The 20,518-nt window shown below is 53.2% G+C and overlaps 1 protein-coding gene across 8 annotated transcripts; it reads right to left on the bottom strand.

Annotated features, from left to right (window-relative positions):
* Positions 1-2,288: 2,288 nt before the first annotated feature.
* On the bottom strand, positions 2,289-19,254 carry LOC120383810. 8 transcript variants are annotated; one of them, XM_039502079.1, is made up of 13 exons: positions 19,121-19,254; positions 17,084-17,239; positions 15,864-16,369; positions 14,897-14,976; positions 14,356-14,461; positions 13,572-13,707; positions 13,252-13,346; positions 11,640-11,792; positions 10,631-10,778; positions 10,051-10,200; positions 6,353-6,558; positions 4,616-4,654; positions 2,289-2,352 (listed from the first exon to the last, which is right to left on the bottom strand). In XM_039502079.1, exons 5-9 carry the CDS (start codon positions 14,455-14,457, stop codon positions 10,683-10,685), a joined length of 582 nt encoding a protein of 193 aa, XP_039358013.1. In that variant the 5' UTR covers positions 14,458-14,461; positions 14,897-14,976; positions 15,864-16,369; positions 17,084-17,239; positions 19,121-19,254; the 3' UTR covers positions 2,289-2,352; positions 4,616-4,654; positions 6,353-6,558; positions 10,051-10,200; positions 10,631-10,682. The 8 variants fall into 8 exon arrangements, with proteins under 8 accessions (XP_039358013.1, XP_039358012.1, XP_039358008.1 ...); XM_039502078.1 differs by lacking the exon at positions 15,864-16,369 and adding an exon at positions 15,445-15,571; XM_039502074.1 differs by lacking the exons at positions 15,864-16,369; positions 17,084-17,239; positions 19,121-19,254 and adding an exon at positions 6,851-6,946 and having other exon boundaries at positions 6,353-6,495; positions 14,897-15,090.
* Positions 19,255-20,518: the final 1,264 nt, after the last annotated feature.

The following is a 20,518-nucleotide window of genomic DNA, read 5'->3' as shown; positions in this document are numbered from 1 at the left end:
AGGCAGGGATCACATCAGAAGCAGGTGGGAAGACAGCTGCGTAGAGTCAGTGTGACCCAGCCTTGAGATAGTGATGTTTTGAGAACAGAAATGAGAAAATACAGGAATGGGCAGGACATAACATAAACAGACTGCAGATGTTTTTAATGAATGCAGGCCACTGAAATGTATAAATGCTTGTGTGATATTGTTTGTACTTTGGAGAAACTGAGGCAGAGCTGCTCTCTGCCAGCTGTATTCTTCCTTTGCAATTGCTCAAATAAAGTTGTCTCTGATTTTGTTGCTTCCAACCTGAGAGTGGAGTTTGTTTCTTCCACACCCTCCAGTTCTGTTTTCATTCGCTAGACAAGCTTTCCACTGGGGATCCCTCATTTCTGAAAAGATCTCTGTGGAGGAAGGGATAAGAAACAGAGGCACAAACATCTCTCCCTCACCCACAGTCTCTGCCACTCCCTGCTCTTCATCTGGTGCAGAGCTAAATTTAAAACCAGCCCAATGGGGCTGTGAGCAGGTAAATCTCCTCCCTCCCCCAGCAGCTCCCCCAGGGCAATAACCCAATGCCTCCCCCCCACCATATAGACAGAGGATGAAAGTCCATCTGATGGCAGCTCAGGGGCCTGTGTAATGTGCTGGGATCTCAGCCTGGGCCCTAGTCATACTGAGGGCCTGGTCCCTAGTGGGGCAGGTGACCCTCCCTCCCTCCCCCCTCACACACCCAGAAAAGCCTGCCCCCAATTTTCTTCCTTCTTCTCAATCCCAGCAGCAAGGCCAGGGACTAAGTAGTGTTTGAAGACCAAGCTCCTCCCACCAGGTGATGGTTGAGGCCCAGCAGCCTTCTGGAGCCAAAAAAGGAGCTGCAGCTGTGATGGGAAAAGCTTGCTGGGGACGCAGCTGGTTACTTCATGAGCACCCAGCTAGGCTCAAGCAGAGGATCTCACTGCTGCTGGTTGGTTTGATTGTTTTCTGCTGATGAATTGCCTGAGAGTTGCAGTCATCAGTCAAACACAGGTGACAAGCAGTTATTTTTGGCCAACAGAAGTGATCTCCAAGAGCTGTGACGGGGAGGCTGGAGAGATGAGTCCCTCAGCCCATGTCACTTGCAGCTGACTGTGCCAATGAGACAATCCCCAGACTGCTGAGGGGAACAGCAGGATGGAGGAGTGGGGATGCTCTCCAACAGCTAGGTCAAAAATCATGGGCTGGGGTAAAGTGAAACAAGTGAGAGGACATGAGCATGGGTGGTGACTTCTATGGGCCCTTGGTGCCTGGGCACCAGGAATATTCCTGGCCAAGGCCCAGGTCTCCCCCTTGGCCCTGTCTTCTGCCTCGGGAGCCTCCCAGGCCATTTAAAACAGCCCAGGATCGGCACCACAGCAGAGCTGAGCAACTTCCTGCCTGCTCGATCCACGTGGCTGCCAGCCCCTCCCTGTAGCCTCTGGGAGGGTGGGTCTGTGTCCTGCCCCAAGTGCACCTGTGGCCAATAGGAAGCTGTGGGGGTAATGCCTGGGGGTAGCCCCAGGTAAGTGCTGCACCCCCCCACTCTCTCCCAGAGCCTGCATCCAAACTCCTGCCTGCACCCCTCATCCCCTTCTTCATCCCCAGAGCCTGCATCCCGCACACAAACTCCATCCTAGAGCCTGTCCCCAGATCCCCTCCCCCACCCAAACTCCTTCCCAGAGCCCAACCTCTCATCTGTCCTGCACCCCAAACCCCTGCCCCAGCCCAGGGCCTGCACCCCAGACCTCCTCCCCCCACCCAAACTCCCCCTCAGAGCCTTAGGCAGGTGGGGGCTGAGTTGCAGGGGGCAGGTTCTGGGCCCCACCAACATTTCTACAAACCCTGCCACCCCTGACCATGAGGGCAATTCTCACTTTACCTTCCCAGCCCTCGCAGGCAGTCTAGTATTGGACACCTTTGCAGCCCATTTTACTCCTAATTTACCAGAGAAGTTTCACAAGGTCACTGAAGTTAAAATGGGGCATAGAACCAGGGTCTTCATGTTCTAGCTACTTAGCCCCACTAGCTTTAGTCTGAGAGTGTTGACTCTCTGTTCTTTGGCTCTCCTGTCACTAACCGTTACACCACACCAGAGCCGGCCTTAGGAGCCTACAGTTCTGAGCACAGATGTTTGACTGATGACATAACATAAACAGACTGTTTGTACTTTGGAGAAACTGAGGCAGAGCTGCTCTCTGCCAGCTGTATTCTTCCTTTGCAATTGCTCAAATAAAGTTGTCTCTGATTTTGTTGCTTCTAATCTGAGAGTGGAGTTTGTTTCTTCCACACCCCCCAGTTCTGTTTTCATTTGCTAGACAAGTTTCCACTGGGGATCCCTCATTTCTGAACAGATCCCTGTGGAGAAAAGGATAAGAAACAGAAACACAAACATCTCTCCCTCACCCACCGTTTCTGCCAGTCCCTGCTCCTCATCTGGTGCAGAACTAAATTTAAAACCAGCCCACTGGGGTTGTGAGCAAGTAAATCTCCTTCCTCCCCCAGCAGCTGCCCCAGGGCAATAACCCAATACCTCCCCCACCATATGGACAGAGGCTGAAAGTCCATCTGATGGCAGCTCAGGGACCTGTGGAATGTGCTGGGATCTCAGCCTGGGCCCTAGTCATATTGGGGGCCTGGGGCCTAGTGGGGCAGGTAACCCCTCACACACCCAGAAAAGCCTGCCCCTAATTTTCTCCCTTCCTCTCAATCCCAGCAACAAGGCCAGGGACTAAGTGGTGTTTGGAGACCAAGCTCCTCCCACCAGGTCATAGCTGAGGCCCAATGGCCAAGGGAATCTGGGGCGTGGCCTTCTGGAGCCAGAAAAGGAGCTGCAGCTGTGATGAGAAAGGCCTGTTGGGCAGAGATGCTGCTTGGGAAGTAGCTGGTTACTTCATGAGCACCCGGCTAGGCTCAAGCAGAGGAGCTCGCTGCTGCTGGTTGGTTGGCTGGTTTTCTGCTGATGAATTGCCTGAGAGTTGCAGTCATCAGTCAAACACAGGTGACAAGCAGTTATTTTTGGCCAACAGAAGTAGCTTCCAGGAGCTGTGAGGGGGAGGCTGGAGAGATGAGTTCTTCAGCCCATGTCACTTGCTGCTGACTGTGCCAATGAGACAATCCCCAGACTGCTGAGGGGAACAGCAGGATGGGGGAGTGGGGATGCTCTCCAACAGCTAGGTCAAAAATCATGGGCTGAGGTAAAGTGAAACAAGCCAGAGGACATGACCATGGGTGGTGAGTTCTATGGGCCCATGGTGCCTGGGCACCAGGAATATTCCTGGCCCTGGCCTTGGCCCAGCTCCAGCAATGTCTGAGCGCAGGTCTCCCCCTTGGCCCTGTCTTCTGCCTCGGGTGCCTCCCAGGCCATTTAAAACAGCCCAGGACTGGCACCAGCACCACAGCAGAGCTGAGCAACTTCCTGCCTGCTCGATCCACGTGGCTGCCCGCCCTTCCCTGTAGCCTCTGGGAGGGTGGGTCTGTGTCCTGCCTCAAGTGCACCTGTGGCCAATAGGAAGCTGTGGGGGTAATGCCTGGGGGTAGCAGCACATGGAGACTCCTGGCCCACCCTGCCTAGGAGCCCCAGGTAAGTGCTGCACCCCCCACCCCCTCCCAGAGCCTGCACCCAAACTCCTGCCTGCATCCCTCATCCCCTTCTGCACCCCCAGAGCCTGCACACAAATGCCATCCTAGAGCCTACCCCCCAGATCCCCTCCCCCACCCAAACTCCCTCCCAGAGCCCAACCTCTTATCTGTCCTGCACCCCAATCCCCTGCCCCAGCCCAGGGCCTGCACCCCAGACCTCCTCCCCCCACCCAAACTCCCCTTCCCAGAGCCTTAGGCAGGTGGAGGCTGAGTTGCAGGGGGCAGGTTCTGGGCACCACCAAAATTTCTACAAACCTGCCACCCTTGGCCATGAGGGCAATTCTCACTTTACCTTCCCAGCCCTAGCCAGAGTCAGGCATTGGTAAGTGCCACCCAGGCAATCTGGGCTGCTCTGGGGTGCCCCAGACCCTCCACCTCCCTTGGCAGGATTCCCAAGAGCAGGGTGGGCCACTCAGAGCAGGCCAGGGGTCAGGACCTCAGGGAGAGGAGGAGCAGCAGGGGTGGGGCCACTGAGAGGGACCAGGCCTCATGGCAAGGTGGGGGGGCTAAGGCCAGCTTCAGCTCCCACACCAGGAAGAGGCTGGCACTGCCAGCAGGGGCTACACTTCACAGGAGGGGAGCTGATCACCTTATCGGCTCCCCTGCCACGAAGTGCCACCCCTGTCAGTGCCATTCCACGTCTGCCCAAGGCTTGCATTTTGGGGGTTGATGTGGCTCCTTGCCCCTCAAACAGTGCCCATGTTAAAAAGTGGGGGGCCCATGGCCCCTCTGGATCCGGTGCCCCAGTAGACACTGCATTGCTTACATCCACTGTTACTGGCTTTCAGGAGCCATCCCACAATGGCCTGACACTGACAGTACAATTGATACAAGCACTTCTGGTGAGGACACACACCACCGACACAAGGAGCAAAGTGCAGACAGGCATAAGCGATGCAGTGACTGTGATGGTTGTGTGCAGATGCAAGTTAGTTTGACTTAATTTTGTAGTATAGACATGCCCTGAGTGATAGTCTACCTGGGTCTCATTGCCAGGATGATCAGCCTCACTCCCAGCCTGGAGGGAGCAGAATGGGACTCAGATCCAGAGTTACTTTATTTCATTGTCCCTCCCACAGAGTTTCTGCTGCTTTTCTTCATTTCCCCCCTCCCTCCTCCATTATTTTAGGGCACAGAAATGACCTCCAGGAGCACTGGGGAGGAGACTGGAGAGATGAATTCCTAAGTCTGTGCCATTTGCAGCTATTGGTGCGAACAATATGATTTCCAGAATGTTTTGAACAGCAGCAGCATTGGAGGGGAGAGGGCTCCATCCCCCGTGCACAGGAGAAAGGAAAAACCAGTCTGGGGCAGTTACTGAGCTGGAAACTCCACCAAAGAAACCCAAAAGAGGCAAAAGGGAGGAGGAGCATAGGGAAGAGGGTGAGAATTGCAGCTGCTGAGTGCAACAACCCCTCTGCACTTGGCCTCAGGTCCCTTTAGACCCTGGCTGGGAAGTTTGGGAAGCAGCTTCCTGGGCCCGAGAAAGTGAAGTTGACTATGGCAGGAAGGAAGCACTGACTGGAGATGCTCTTGGGAATGCAAGTAGATACACAGACTGCTCTGTAACTGGCCACATCTTCTACTCCTGGAGGCAATTCTTCACCACTGCAGACCCAGAGTTCATGTGTCCTGCAGAATGCTTTTCTGTAGAAAATACGTTTCTGCCCAAGAAGTGCTGCAGTTCCACCTCTTTGCCACCAGAGGCTGCTGTGGCACAAGAATAGCCTGGAGCATGAACTCAGCAGCCTGTTCTGGCACCACCGCATCCTCTGGTGGGGAAAAGGTGGAACTGCAGCACTTCTGGAGCAGAATGTATTTTCTGTGGGGAAAAAATTCTGTGCGTGCCCAGCGGTGCAGAATTCCACCAGGATTAGAAGTTCATCACAGCACCCTGCCTGTGGAGCCAAGTTAGGACAGAGTGGGGCACACAAGGCCATAGGTACCAGCTTCTTTCTTTGCCTGGGGGTGCTAGCAATGCCCCTCTGCCATGTACATTGGCCAAACCAAACAGTCTCTACATAAAAAAATAAATGGACACAAATCAGACATTAGGAATGGTAACAGGAAATCAAGCCTGGGGAGTGGGAACAGGAAAAGCTAACACATGGTCCAGAAGACAGGGGAGCTCGGGTGTTCAGACAGCTTCTTGTTCCTGCTGTTTGTTTGAGGAGGTCCTGGGGGCCAAATAGCTGCTCTGGGACTCTGCCAATAGGCCTCAGGAATGGAGTCTCAAACTGGGTCTGGACTTTGTAAGTCCTACATAAGCAGTTTTTAGGAGGCTTCCAGGTGGCCTGATGGAGTGAACCCTGCTCCCATGAACCCTGCAGACCTGGGTTAATGACCCATGGATCATGACAGTGACTGATCTCTCCCTGCTCAAACCTCCTGCAGGAAACAGTCTCCAGGATCCTGGACACATCCTCTGAGAATAAAAAAAACAAAGTCATAATAATAGGATATCTCCTAGAACTGGAAGGGACCTTGAAAAGTCATTGAGTCCAGCCCCCTGCCTTCACTAGCAGGACCAAGAACTGATTTTTGCCCCAAATCCCTAAGTGACCCTCTCAAGGATTGAGCTCACAATCATGGATTTAATAGGCCAATGCTCAAACCACTGAGCTATCCCTCCCCCCAATGATAAGTAGGTTATGTAACAGGAGTCCCCTCTTTGTTGCAACAGCCCCAAGTGCCCAGAAGAGTGAACAGTTCTTACCTCGAGGAGATGCATGGGATCTTCCATCTAAGCCTCAATGGGACCCATGGTGCTTGGTTTGACAGGAGGAGATCATCTCTCCTCACTGCTCTCTGAGCTGGGCTGGCTGCAACATACATCTGTGTAAGATGCTGAGACAGAGACTGGAAGAGAGATGTTACAAATCAGGGTCCAGGCACCTCAGAAGGAGAACAGAGGGTCTGAAACTGAAAGACAAAGCAATCAAATCAGTGGATTCAACAGAGAATTTTTGTACCATACAGGGACATCAAATAAGGTCTGTTAGGAAAGCTGAGATGTTAGTCTGGAAACTGCTGAGGACAAGATTGTGACTCTTAAGATTCAGTTTTAGTCACTATAAAGTGTGTTTTGTTTTCTTTGTCTGTTTGAAATGTCTCTCTTTCTCTTGCTTAGTATCACTTAAATCTCTTCTTTGTTACTCTGCTTCCCAAAGCACCTCAGTGCTGTGTGTGAGTGAAGTGTGAGTCTCCAGCCTACCTAACAGGCTGAGCTGTGCCCTGTTTCTTTGAAGGTAGCGAATAATTTGTGAGTGGTGCTGGGCACAGAGTCCACGGGCAGTTCACCAGACATCTCCTGTGAAGCCCAAAGAGAACAAAGGAGCATGAGAGATTCAGGCCCCATTGACCCATGGGAACTTCCCATAGAAGAGGCTACACAGTGCTCCAGACACAGCCAGCAGGATCCCTCCCACAAGCTGGGCCATGTCCTTCCCCTCCCAGCCCCACAGCTTCTTCCCTACCCCAGCCTCAGTAACCCCCCCATCTCCCTGGTCTCCCCACCCACACTCCAATACCAGGCTGTTTCCATAATGGAAGCAGCTTTGTACCAGAGTTCACTCACCACTAGATCTTGGCCAGGCCTCGTCTCACAGCTTTCTAGCTGGGCTAGCAACTCCGTTGATAGTCACTCTTGCAGTTTGTTGGCTGGAAACTCAGCCCTCCAACCACCTGACTGTCCTTTGGTCCACTCCTTCCTGGGTCATTCTCCTTCCAAACAAAGTCCAAAAATGTCTTGAACAGAAACAAGGCCTTCCACCCTCGTGGGGAGCTCTTCCTCAACCTGATTTCGGCTTGGCCTGCCCTTCTTGGGTTTCTATGGTCTTCTATGTCCCCTTCCTTAGGGACGGTGGGAGAACCCAGTCCTACCCTGGAATCCAGGTTTTGGCCCAAGGCCGTATACTGAACAGCTAGGGCTGCTTCTGTACTTTTGCTGCTGTTTTCCCTTGTTTCCTCTCAGGTGGGGCTCACTTGGTCATCTCCAGGCTTTGCAGCCACAGGCCAAGCCACCCTGTGAAATACCCTCCTCCTTAAAATCCGGCGCAACCTGGGGGCAAGTTCTATTCTTGTCCAATCTTCATTCCTCACCATCTCGTCGCTGCCACTGGCTGTGCACTCATACAGCCTTGTACTCACCAGAACTCAGAGGCCATCCTTCTCTTCCTGCAGCTACTCATTCTCATTAACGACTGCTTGCAGAGCCTTGTTCTGAAGCCACTAGCTTCTTCTGTAGCCTTTTTTTCTACTGCTGCTGCATCCCCCAAAACCTTTTCCATCAGGATCTGAGCACACACCACTGCTCAACTCTTGTGCCTGATTCAGCTCTGTGCCAACCATTTCATCCTTCACCTCCCTGCAGCACCCGACAGGTGTGTTGGAGGAGGGTCTGCAAGGTCCACGGCCATCCCTGCCATCTCCACCTAGCCTGCCTCATGTGTTTTTGTCCAAGAGGACACCTTATCCTTTCTTTGTATCTTCTTGGGGCCCTGGCCCCTCCTTTTGCCACTCAGGAATTTCCTATGCAGGCCGGGTCTTTCGATATGGCCTGCTTTTCTGCACCCAAACCAAAGAACTTTTGTTCCCATCTTGGCATTAGGCTATGCTTGTACACTTTCTCATGCCCTGCACTCCTGGGCCAACCTTCTCAGTACAACCCCAGCATGCTCTCCGAGTCTGCTCTTTTTGTCCATGGGCGTAGCAGGTTGATTTCCCTTTGCAGGATCTCTCACAGGTATTGCTGCTGCTCCCTCAAGATTACCAGCTGCATCTGTAGCTCTGCCTGCACTTCCTTCTGCTTCTGTTGGGTTTCTAGGAGCTGCTGGAGAAACCTGAGACCTGCTTTGGCTGCTTAACCAGTCCCTGGAACTCAAATGGGAAATCCCACTTGGGGGGACGGATCTTCCTTCAGTAACCAAGACTTCCATGAGCCCTCAGGGATGACGGGGAATTCAATCCTGCTGACTATGCCAAAATGAATCTACTCATTGTTAGGTGCCCTCTGGTCCTCCATCAGTGGTCACTCCAGCACCATGGCAGTCTCTCTGCCTGGTAATTCGACCCTCTGGCCGGCTCACCACCTTTAGTCCATGCTTTTGGGGCTCAGCTTGTCACATACTGAAAGTCCAAAGAGGTCTTCCCAGAGAAAAAAGTTCTTCTGCTCTGGCTGAGGCTGCAGCCCCCTTGCTGGGCTTGGTAACCCTCTCTGGGTGCGTGTATGTCCCCTTCTTTGGGGCCAGTAGAGGAACCCGGTCCCACCCTGACACTGGTAGCAGCCCAGGGCTCTGTACTCAACAGCTAGGGCTGCTCTTTTCTCTTTGCTGCAGGTTTCCCTGGGCACATCCTACCTCTCTTCTCAAGTTCCCTTCTAGGCTTTCCTTGCTGCTTTCAGCTTCCTATCTAGTTCTCATTCCAGTTCATAGCCCAGCTGGGCTTTATCACTGCTGAAGTCTGGTTCTTTTGGGGCCAATACATGGTCCCTCTGAGGTAGGACTCATTCTGTAATCAGTTTGGCTAAGCCCCAGGCTCTGCAGCCCAGGGGAAAGCACTCTCCTTTCCCTGTTACAGACCTGCACTGCCCAGTCCTGCTCTTACTGGGGTGAGCTGAGTCTTGCCCACATGCTCAGTGTTTAGATGATCGCCATATTTGGGCTTGGGATGAAATTTTCCTCCAGGGCACATTGGCAGAGTCCCTGGGGGTTTTTCACCTTCCTCTGCAGTATAGGGCACGTGTGGTTCACTTGCTGGAGGATTCTCTGCACCTTAAAGTCTTTAAAGCATTATTTGAGAACTTCAATAGTTCAGACATAGGTTAGGGGTTTATTACAAGAGTGGGTGGGTCAGATTCTATTGTGCAGGAGGTCAGACTAGATGATCATAATGGTCCCTTCTGATCTTAAAGTCTAGGAGTCTTTGAGTTCAGACCTCCCCAGTTCAGACCTGGTTTCCAGAGGGGCTGTCTTCACAAAGGCACGACTGGCTGCAGTTGAAGTTTTGCTGGTTCTGGTGACTCTGACATTCATCATTCAGAGGCTGACAGGTTTGTTGAGGGGATGGTGAAACCTCATTGCTGATCAGAAGGAGGTCAGAGTCAGGTCTCTAGGAGCTGAAGGTTCGTTTGTCCTGCTGCGGGAAGTGGAGCTGGAGAGCGGAGTTGTGATGTGAATGAGACTTCATGATGGAGTTGGAGACTGAGGGATGGGAGCCTCCTCCCAGAAATGCTCCCAGGAGAACAGGTTTGAGGACATCTCTGGGGAGCCTCTTGGTAGGAAAAAAACAAAAGTGGCACATTGATGGAGATGTCTCTGTTCCAGGGATGGGCGAAGCTCCCAACCAGGCTATGCAGCTGGGATCCCATTTCTCCCTCAAGAGACCCATATGCCCAAAGAAGTAAATGGCTCTTACCTCCATGAGGGAGCGGGGTTTTCCCTCTCAGCCTCTTTGGGAACTAGCACTGCTTGATTTCATAGGACAAGGTGACCTGTCCCCACTGCTCCTTGAGGTGGCTCAGCTTCTGACTGCACCCATCTGGGAGGCTGTCACACCCCCCAGGGCCTAAAAGACAGGTGGAAAGGAGGTTCCTATTCATGTCACCCTCTGCGAGCCCATAGAAGGGCCAAAGGAAGAATAAAGGGCAGGAGGTGAAGCAGGCCCTGAGCCTCTGCCCCATCCTCACCTCCTCAAATGTGGAGCTTCCTGAGCTTCAGTTGGGCAGACAGTCTGTAGCCCTGACACAAAGATCCTTCTGCGCCATATGGGGCAGGGAGATCTCTGCCTGGGAGCAGGGGGAATGGGATGGGGGTCAGAGCAAGGAAAGAGGGGAGGGGTATGGGAGTGAGGGGAAGAGCTCATGCCCCAGATGAAGGAAGTTTGGGGTCAGAGCGGAGGAGTCTGGTGCACAGAGAGGGAAGAGGGTTTCTGTCAGTGACAGGGGCCTCCATTTCCCCTTCCACTAGCCCCCATTTACAGTGAGACAGAGCAATACCTGCAGCAGGGAGCGGGAGTTGCTGAACATGGGAGGGGAACCTTTAAGGGCATCAGATGAGGCGCAGCCCTTGCAGCGCCTCGGGCACCTGGTGCAAGTGCCGGATGATGCGGAGCTGGCACATCACCTTGGCTGTGTCATCCTCCAGCTGCAGAGGAACGAGAACATGTCAGAGACTGAGACACTGCCCAGGAATCAGGGAGGATTAAGGGCACCTGGAACCAGCACCATTTCCAGATTCATGCTCCTGATTCATGCTCCTGATCCCCAGGATGGAGGCTTCTTGTCCTCTCTAGTGACCTCCAGTGCCAACCAACCTCCTTGGTTACAACCAACCTTGTAGGGTTAGCTCCTGCCACCTCCCCTCGGTGCCCCTGACAGCTGTTCCACCTCCAACCCACCTGGGGACACCGCTCAAGATCGTAGAACCCTCTCCTCCACCCCTACCTCCATCCCCACCCAGGTAGGGCAGGGAGGGGGGCAGGAGGGATTCTGGCAGCAGTGAAGTGGGATATGGGGAGGTTGAGACCTTTCCCCAAGTCACCCCAGTGACAAATGCTGAAGCCACAGGATGGCAGCCCTGGTGAAAAGGGCAGGTCAGCAGCCCTTGCTGACTGAATCCGTTCTCTCTGGAGCTGGTCCAGCCCTGCCAGCAGCAGGATAAGCTTCCCCCACCCATGTGCCTCAGACCTGCCTGGCCAGTTGCCATCACCCATCAGTCCTTGGCCTCCCAGGCTGCCGGTGATGGGTGGTGGCTTGGGTGACATGGACACTAGGCCATGGGGAAATGGTTGCAGCTCTGTGGGGCAGGAGAGGTTCACAGAGGGCACTTAGGGGACTCTCCTGCCCTTCCCAGGAGTGATAGCAGAGCATCACATCCTAAGAACACAAGTCCATGAAGTCCACAAGTCCCCACTAGGCTCCTTGCTCCCAGGCCAGCCAATGGTGATATGATGGGAATGAGGCCTGAGCCCTGCCCCAAGCTCCTGAGTCTAATGCAGCTGCTCACCTTGTCCCCCATCAGCTGCTGGGCTTCCCCCAGGATGGAGTATATGAGGAGCAGCCCAGCCTGGTTGACACGCAGCAGGGGGTCATGGATCGCCAGCATTGCTGTCTGGAGGAAATATTTTCTCTGCCCCTCAGAGAAGAATTTTCCAGAAACCTAAAACCAACAGGACATGATGCTTTAGCAGATTGCCCAGAGCCAGCCTCCAAGTCCTGGAGATAGAATGGCCTCAGCTTCTGGTGCCCCAAAGGGAGGGTAAGAGAGCTGCTGTAGCCAAGGCTGTTCATTCCCCAGGAGGCTTTCAGGGTCCCATGGCTCAGGGAAGCCCCTTTATTAAAAGGTGGCAGATGTTTAGGGACCAAAGCCTCGAGCGGCTCTTTCTGGAGGGCAATTTATCGCAGGGGCCATGATGGGCTGGAAATGGATCTCTAATGTGGGTGAGCAGGGCCCACTCTGCTGTGCAGCACCCAGAGATGATAGGGGACTCTGTATTGCTTCCAGCAGAGAGATCTCCTGCACCTCAGTGGCTAGAGGAGTGTGTGTGCGCATGGGTGGGGTTTGGAGCTGACAGACCAAAGGTCTATTCCCTCCAAATTAGTGATTTCTCTAGTCGCTGGGTAAGGCCTCTGCAGCTCCTTGGTTTCTTCCAAAAGGAATCCAATCTGCAACCTGACAAGGATAAGGAGACTCATGTCCCTGTCCCCATCACAAACACTCCTAGGAAACTTTTCTTCTGCTGCAGCCATTCAGCTTGTGGGAGGCAGGACAAGCTCACACAGTCTCTCTCACATGGCGTCTATAGAGCAGCATTCTGTAGATGCACTTGTAGCTCCAGGAGCCATTCCAAGGTCTCCTCTGTGATGTTGTGGAAATCACCCATTTCACCTTTGATTCCAATCTGGGGGCACTGGGTTATGGTGTGTTCCAAGGTTTGGATGTTCTCACCACAGTTGTGAGACGGGGGAAGGGGTGGGGGAGTGTCTTTGATTTTCTACTTGTGCAGCAAGTAGCCGCAACTTGGGGCAGTGACAATGTGCTTCTTTGGAACAGTGGCTGAGGTCCAGATACTCTGCCATTCCCTGGCCGGGTCTGGAGACATGAGGGGGGTGCATGTGGTCCATATTGGCTCTGGAGCTCACTGTGTCCCCTACCCAGTTCCCAGGTTGGTACATTCTGCTTCCTGACTGGCAATGGAATTGGGCAAACCCCCATCTCCTTTCTCTGCTTCTACAGGGTGCAGGGAATTAAACAAGGGTCTGATCAAGCAATAGTAACAGACTGACTCAGTGCTCTCCTCTCACACACTTGGGGATCAGCCAGGGGAACAAGGACCAGAGAGACACCCAGAGCCATAATCCTAAATTAACTCACCCACCCGGGGGATCTCCTTATGCAACATAGTAATGGCTCCATGTAAGACACTCAAATCACGGCAACTAGCGAGGTTCCAATGTGGGACCTTTAGCACCAACCTGTCCTACTGGGTGCTGGGTGAGGAACTCTGAGCTGGAAATAAGGAGTGGGCTCTTGTCCTGTCTCCAGGAGGCATCCACTGCAGGGACCCCAGCCAGCCCCACTCCCTGAGCTGTGTCATGCCCTGCCACAGTGTCCTTACCTCCCCCACCCTGGCCATGTTCTTATAGCCCAGGAGCCTGCTGTCCTGGTGCCAGTCGTGGCACCACAGATCTTCTGCCTTGTGTATGGTCAGCCCTGGAAGAGAGAGAGAGAGAGAGACACTTTGATCATTCTGGTTGCAGTTTCTGTGTCCTTCCAATCCCATTGGTGGCTGCACAGTGGAGTGGAGAAGAAGAGAGGCAGAGAGAGACTTGTCCTCCAGCTGGGGTCAGGCTGAGAGAAATTGTCTGGGGTCCCCATTATCCACCCGTGGTCACTCTCAGTCCCCTATTGGGTTCCATGTGCCAGCGGGTTCCTTACCCCTCTGTTGGAGCAGCAGCAGGTAGAGCCGGTAAGTCCCCTCCCTGGCCTGCCGGCTGATGTCCTTGTCTGGGTCACTGACAAACAGAGCCAGCTGTGCCACGTGGTGACCCATCCTAGGGAACTCTGCTGAGATCTAATGGAAGGGAGAGGAGAGGGGACTCCATCAGCATTTTCCTGTCAGCTCCCTGTCCCCCCTGGGCCAGAAGACTCCTTCCCCTTAGCCCCTCTGCAGGAGATGCTGGGGGAGAGGAGCCTGAGATAGACCCTTCATTTGCTCTGCTGCCAAGAGAGCCAGGAGCTGCTTTGGGATGCCAAGCAGGGGCTGGAGTATGGTCCCCTTAAAGGCCCAGGGACAACAGTTAACCAGGACAAGAAGAACTTGACTCAAGCCTATCTCATTCCCTGCTCTGACTCTGCCTCCCCAAGAGGTACACTCCGAACCCACAGCCCCTGCAGCAGCAGATCCTACAGCCCGTTGGAGCCAGCCCGCCTACGCCTGGAGTCAGGAAACTGGGCTCAGAGGTCACTTACGTCAAACTCAGGGAGGGTGACTGCAAATCTGAGGAGGGCAAAACACAGCATATGGAAGAAAGAAAGAAAGAAAGAAAGAAAGAAAGAAAGAAAGAAATCCCTCGGGTAATCCTCTGGAGGGAAGGATCAAACCCTGCAGCTTGTTCCATTTCTGCCTACCACACCCCTAAATCTGGAGCTCCAGTGAATCAAAGGAGCAGGGACCAAGGACCACTCTGGAAGAGGAGGAGGATGGAGGGGGAGGATGTACCTGGATGTTGATGGTCTCCTTCTCCATGCCCAGGGTGAAGACGGAGCGAAGGGCAGCTCGCAAGAGGCAGGTCTCTAGGTCAGGCTCAAGGGCTGGTTTCATGGTGCTGGCAAGAGAGAGGAGCTGGTATTAGACTGTGCAGTACGGGGGTGGGACTGTCGCCAACACGGACACGAAACCACAGGGATATAGGCACAGGCTGGCGAGAATGGAAACTGAGGCACTGAGCTAAGGAATGACAAGGCCAAGGCGTCACAGACAGACAGTGGCAGGACAGGAATAGCGCCTGTTCCCTGGAGCCTGCTGCCCGTCCTGTATCTGAGCTGGGAGTGAGCCCCTCCCCAAGGCCCCTGGAATGATAGTGGAGTGAAAAGAACAGCCCAGCCAGGAGAGAGTGAACCTTCCCACCCCACCAGCTCTGCCAGAGGAGCCACTCCTGGGAGGTGACTGACCTGGGAGTGGGAGGGACAGTGACTCCCAGCCTTGGGCCTGAGCAGCACTGGGGTTAGGGGAGCGAGGCGGGGAGGGGCTGTCTCAGTACCTGAGGTTGCCCACTGCAATCAGCGAGTTGGCGAGGATGGCGCTGGGTGGAGAGTCTTTAGGAAGCTCCTCAGTGAGCTCCTGAGAGACGCGAAGGAGACAAAGGAGCATGAGAGATTCGGGCCCTACTGACCCCTCCCAATGAGGAGATTACACAGCCAGTGCCCCACATGGCCAGCAGGATCCCCCACTACCTCCTGCTCCTCCCATTTCTTCCTGCCCATCAAACTTGTCCCCCTTCCAGCATTCCTGCCCCGCTCAGTCCCAATCCCCTTCCTTCCTCCTCCCTGTCAAAACTGCCCCCATTCAGCACCATCCCGACTACCGAGCTGGGACCATGTGATTCCTCGTCCCCCAGTCTCAGCTGCCCTCCAGCCCCGCAATTCCCCCACTGCCCAATCTCACAATTTCTCCCTTCTCTTCTCCCCAGCAATCCCTTCCCTCTGCTGCCCCCTCCAACACCACCCAGCCCCCACCCATTAGCCCGGTGATACCCCTGTCAATCCCATGTCTCTCTCCTCCCTCCAGCTGCCATATGATGTGCCTCACTCAGCACAATCCTCTCCACCACAGACGCCTTGCAGCAGCGCGGCTCCAGCATGTCCTGCTCTCTGTCCTGTGCAGCAAGACACGCGGGGTAAATGGCCTGCAGGAACATGAGCTGCTGCCCCTCATCCTGTACCCACCAGGAGTGGGGGATAGCGAGAAAGAACCTGTTAGCTAGGGACCTTTCTGCCCCACCCACACCAGCTCCAGGGCTCAGGCCTCAATGGCGCATCGTGGGGACCCGCCTATTGTCCAAATCTCCCACCACTCCTACACAAGCAGGATCAGGAACTGGGACAGTGCCTGTGGGGGGAGGAGACCTCGGCTGGGGACTTCCCCCCCCACATCACTGGGAGAGTGTCTGGGCCCAGGGTGTTCACATCCTCGTCCTCACCCTCCCTGACCCCAGCCTGGCTTCTCACCTGGAACAAAGCAGCAGCGTCCAGTGTCGCTGCTGCCAGAGTCCCAGGTGCTGCTGCTGTCCCATGCTGAGCTGTTGGTGCTGGGACAGGGATCTTCCATCTCCTGGCCTGAGGGGGCTGGAAGGTCCTCAGTGACCAGGCAGGGCGATGCCTCCTGCTGGGAATGAGGGCTGGGCTCCTGGGGCTGCTGCTGCCCACACAACAAGCCCCAGAGCCTCCCTGCCCGGTGCCCCTCCTGGGCTGGGTCCTGTCTGCGAAACCACATCCTGAGCCAGCTCCATCTGGGCCTGGTCGGGGCCTCTCCCAGCTCGGAGCCTGCACCGGGAGCTGGTTTTGTTCACCAGAAGGCTGGGCACTTCCGCCTTCTGGCCTGGACGGGAGTTGCTTCCCCGCCAGCGGGGACGGAGAGGTGGCTCTGCCCCTCAGGAAGATGGCAGCTGCTTCCCTCAGGCTCTGGGGCCACCTGCAGAGCCTTCTTCCTGAACATCCTCAGGAGCCTGGCCATCCTGGAATTGAGCGGGGAGCAGGTGTGAGGCTGGGCTCAAGGCAGCCTTTCACTCATGGGCCTTTTCGGTCCCTCCTCAGCCCTGCTCCAACCAGAGCAGCCCCTTCTCCCCCCACAGGAGTGCAGGGAGTGCAAGCTACACACACTGGCAGGAGTTCATTGCATGAGCTGCTCCCAATGTTCCCCCTCCTAATCCCAGCTGCTGCTGCTGCAATATCCAGCAAGTCTCATCCTTTTAGAGCAATGGGGTCAGTCCCAAAGACCATCGGTTACTTTGGACAAGCAACCCCCTCCTGTCATCCCAGGCCACAGTCCCCTGCCCAGGCTAGAAAAGGAACAGAACCCAGGAGTCCGGAGTTCTCCAGGGAAGCCATTCCCCACGTCAAAGTCACAAAATCCCAAGGCACAGGAAGACCAGGGCCCTCCTCATTCCCCATTGATTTCCATGCTCAGCAGCTCACAGGGTCTGGCCCATCTCAAAGACTCTCAGCCTGGGGAACAGTTTCCCACAAGGGAGGGATTGGGAGCTCCATTGCTGGGACCTTTCCAAACAAACTGGAGACGGCTCTGGAGAAGCCCCTGCCCAGTCGGAGAGTGAGGGGCTCTTGCGGGCTGTTTGCAAATGAAATCCCCCTTTGGAGATGTTCTCTCCCCCTCTTTCTGCCTCTCCCCAGACAGACGGGGGAAGCCACCGAGGAACCCTAATGCCACTCACTTGCTCTAGGTGATGGTATGATGGATTTTCAGGGTCAGCAGATGTCCCTCGCCCTCCTCACTCTCCAAGCCCAAGGCAGGCTGGAAAGGGTGGTGATCTGAGGAGTTACCCTGCCCAGCCAGCAGGCAGGGTGATGACACTAGGGTGATCGACTGGCTGTGAAAACAAGAGTCTGTCTTATTGCCAGGGAATGGAGAAAGTCAGCCACCAGCAGCGGGGTGCAGAACACTGCCCTAGTGTGGAGGAGACAGCGGCTCCAGGATCCTGACATCCCAGCGCTTTACACACCTTCCTGGAGCCTCCCAACCCCCCTGGGCTGTAGCCATGGGACCCCAACCCTACTGATGGCAAACGGGCCTCAGCTACCGGCTCAGGGTCACACCGAGTGTCAGAGCCATGGATGGACCCCTTCACTAACCACTGCTGCACACTCCCTCCCACAGCTGGCAATTGCAACCAGGCCCTAATGTCTGGTCCCCCTGCCTTTGAAAGGGAGTGTCACTCCTGCTTCCATTGCTGCCTATTGATCTGTGGGACTGGGCAAGTTGCTCTCCCTCTCTCTATGGCTCTCTGGGACTCACATCCCTGAATGAGCTTTAAAAAAGACAATGGTTAAAGTTTGGCCCCAACTCTTTCTTGTTTCTCTACACTAGCCATTTTAGCAAAGTTTAGAATTCTTGATGTTCAACACCTGGAAACATCCCTTTCTCCTTCGCAGACAGCTTGAGCATCCCTTCTCACCCAGGCTCACTGCTGCCTGGAGTTAGAGAATTGTCCCTACTCCCATTGGACCTACCCAAGGTGTCATGCAGCAAAGTGGTGACAGAACCAGAAAGAGACACCAATAGTCCTGACTCCTGTTCTAACTAACAGACAACAACCCCCATGGAGGCAGGGATAGAGCCCAGGAAATAAGGGGTGAAAATTTTCATGGGAACCATTTTCTGTCAGAAACTCCATTCAGACTAAACCACTTTGTTTCTTGAAATCATAACACGTAGGATAAAAATTTTTTGCAAACAAATATTTGTTTGCAAAACAAGATCATCTCCTGTTTGTCATAGTGCATTAAACTGTCTCATCATACACAAAGAGGAGACGCTGTGATCTAGAAAGTTAGATGAGATGCTTCAGTCTGAGCTAAGTAGTTGCTGGTCTTAACAATTTCAAAAGAATAAAATACCAATCAAACAGAATATTATATCATAATCTGATATGGTTCAATGTGATAGGACACCTCCTATTCTGCACTGCTACTAGTGACACTCTTCAATGGATCCCCATCATCCACCCATCAAGAGGTAGGTGGGAGAGGATTGTTATTTGTACTTGACAGAAGGAGAAACTAAGGCTGAGAAAGGAACAGTGACTTGTCTTAGCTGATGCAGCCAGTCAGTAGTAGAGTTGCTCTCAAATGAGCTACAGACCAACAATTGTTCATAGTAATTATTCAGTAAGTATTTTAGAAGAATTGGAATGTTAGAGAGGATCATGAACTGCTCTGAGACAATGAATGGAGAGAAGCATCAACATTGGTCAAACATATAACTGGTTGTGACTTATCTGCTTGGTCATAAAAGAGAACAACAAAGACCAGAGTTTCCTCCCTGTCAATAGCCCCATCCTCAGCCAATCAAGGTTGAGACTTTGAGGGGTGGGAGGCTAAGGGTTCTCATCAAATAGCCCAAAGAATGGTGCAGGTCACCACCGAGGGGATCACTCTCGGAGCACTATTCCAGCCTCACCTCTCTGTGAGGGCCTCTCGCAACGCCCCCCCCCCCACCTGGCCCCCGCTGCACACACAGAGCTCCTGGTGGTGGGAGGAGAGCAGAGGAAAAGGACAAAGGAAGCAAGAAGAGAAAGGTAGGAGGGACAGAGGAAAAGGGAAAACAAAAAGGAGAAACCCCAATGTCCCCAGTGATTCTAAGGGACAAGTCCTATGGTTGCCACCTCAATCTAGTGTTTTCCGTTCCTAGAATTCAGCTGGCACCTGATGGATCAGACTGAACAGATTTCAAACCTCTTGGAGGCTCTTACCTTCTATACAGGGACGTCTGTTTTCTAGCAAAATCAAGAAAAGAAAAGGAGAAAACTCCAAAGAGGGTCCTCCTTGCGCTCACATACATGAAAGTGAATTCTCTCTCAGTCCTCAAGGAGACACCTCGAGAAGGAGATGTGCTGAAGCAAAGCCACTGAGATCTCCAAGGTTGCCCCTGTTCTGCACCCCAGTCCTGCCTGGCTGATGTCAAGATCTCTCTGTGAGATCATCGCCTCCCCACCACCTGTGTCCAATAGGCTGAGGTCCTGCCAAAGGTCCTTGTGATGTCACTGCCACACCCACCCCTCCCCTGCAGTGCTGATGTCCTGCCCCTGTCCAGCCACATTGGATGTTTGAGCTGCTTCCTCTGGATCACCCCACTCAATGACTCTTCATTGTGGGGATGACACCGACTACACAGTAGAACACGAGAGGCTCTTCCCCAGGCTGCAATCAGGTTTTCATAAGTTAGTAGACTTTATGGCCAGAAGAATCATTAGAGCATTTTATCTGATCCCCTGCATATCCTAAGGCCTCCTGTATGTCAGAAAAGCTGATTTTTTCTTTTACTCAAACATTTTCCAGAAAGGCATCTAGTCTTTATTAGAAGATCTCAAGAGATGGGGAAGCCATGATTTCTCTTGGTAGTTTGTTCCAATGATGAATAACCCTCTTACAAATCTGGGTCTTATTGTTATTATACTTTTTCTGATTTCTGCTTCCATCCATGGGGTCTCTGCTTGTCTCATGCTTGTCTCTGCTAGATAAAAGAGCCCTTTTATACTCAACATTTTCTCTCCATGAACTCAAGCAACTCACCTTTCATTCTTCTTTTGTACATACTAAACAGATTGAGCTTTTTCAATGTCTCGTTATTAGGCATCATCCCCATCACTCAATTATGAATCTTTTCTCTATCCTCTCCAATTTTTGTAACATAATACTCAAAATGTGGACACAAGAACTGGATTCAACACTCCAATATCAGTCTCACCAATGCTGGATCACTTACCTTTCCATATTCAATACTCTATCCATCCAAGAATGGCTTTAACCTTTTTTACCACAGTTTCACATTGACAAATTATGTTGAGCAGCTCGTCCAGTATGGCCCCTAAATCCTTTTCATGGTCACTGCTTTCCAGCGGACTGTCCCCCATTCTGTAGGGTGTCGTCTGACTCCTTTGTTACTGGAAGCATGGGTTTGCATATGGCTTTGTTAAAACCTAATTATTCAGTAACTATTTAAGAAGAACTAGCCCATTAGAGAGAGAATCACGAACTACTCAAAGACAATGAATGGAGAAAAACAGCAAGAGTAATCAAAAACATGTTTGGTTCTGGCTTATTTCCTTGGTCTTCTCAAAAGAGAGTAACAAGGACCTGAGTTTCCTCCC

This window comes from Mauremys reevesii, linkage group 15 (assembly GCF_016161935.1).
Source record: "Mauremys reevesii isolate NIE-2019 linkage group 15, ASM1616193v1, whole genome shotgun sequence".
Lineage (NCBI taxonomy): Eukaryota > Metazoa > Chordata > Testudines > Geoemydidae > Mauremys > Mauremys reevesii.
Note: the sequence above shows the minus strand (reverse complement) of the source record. Positions and strands in the feature narration are given on the sequence as shown.

Excerpts from the sequence above, each read along its gene's own strand:
- LOC120383810 (XM_039502074.1), bottom strand. The coding sequence starts at position 15,006 with ATGCTCCTTTGTCTCCTTCGCGTCTCTCAGGAGCTCACTGAGGAGCTT. Across the intron at positions 14,462-14,896 it reads ATTGCAGTGGGCAACCTCAG|CACCATGAAACCAGCCCTTG; the intron begins GTACTGAGACAG and ends CTCTCTTGCCAG. Across the intron at positions 10,779-11,639 it reads AGCAGCTGATGGGGGACAAG|CTGGAGGATGACACAGCCAA; the intron begins GTGAGCAGCTGC and ends GTTCCTCTGCAG.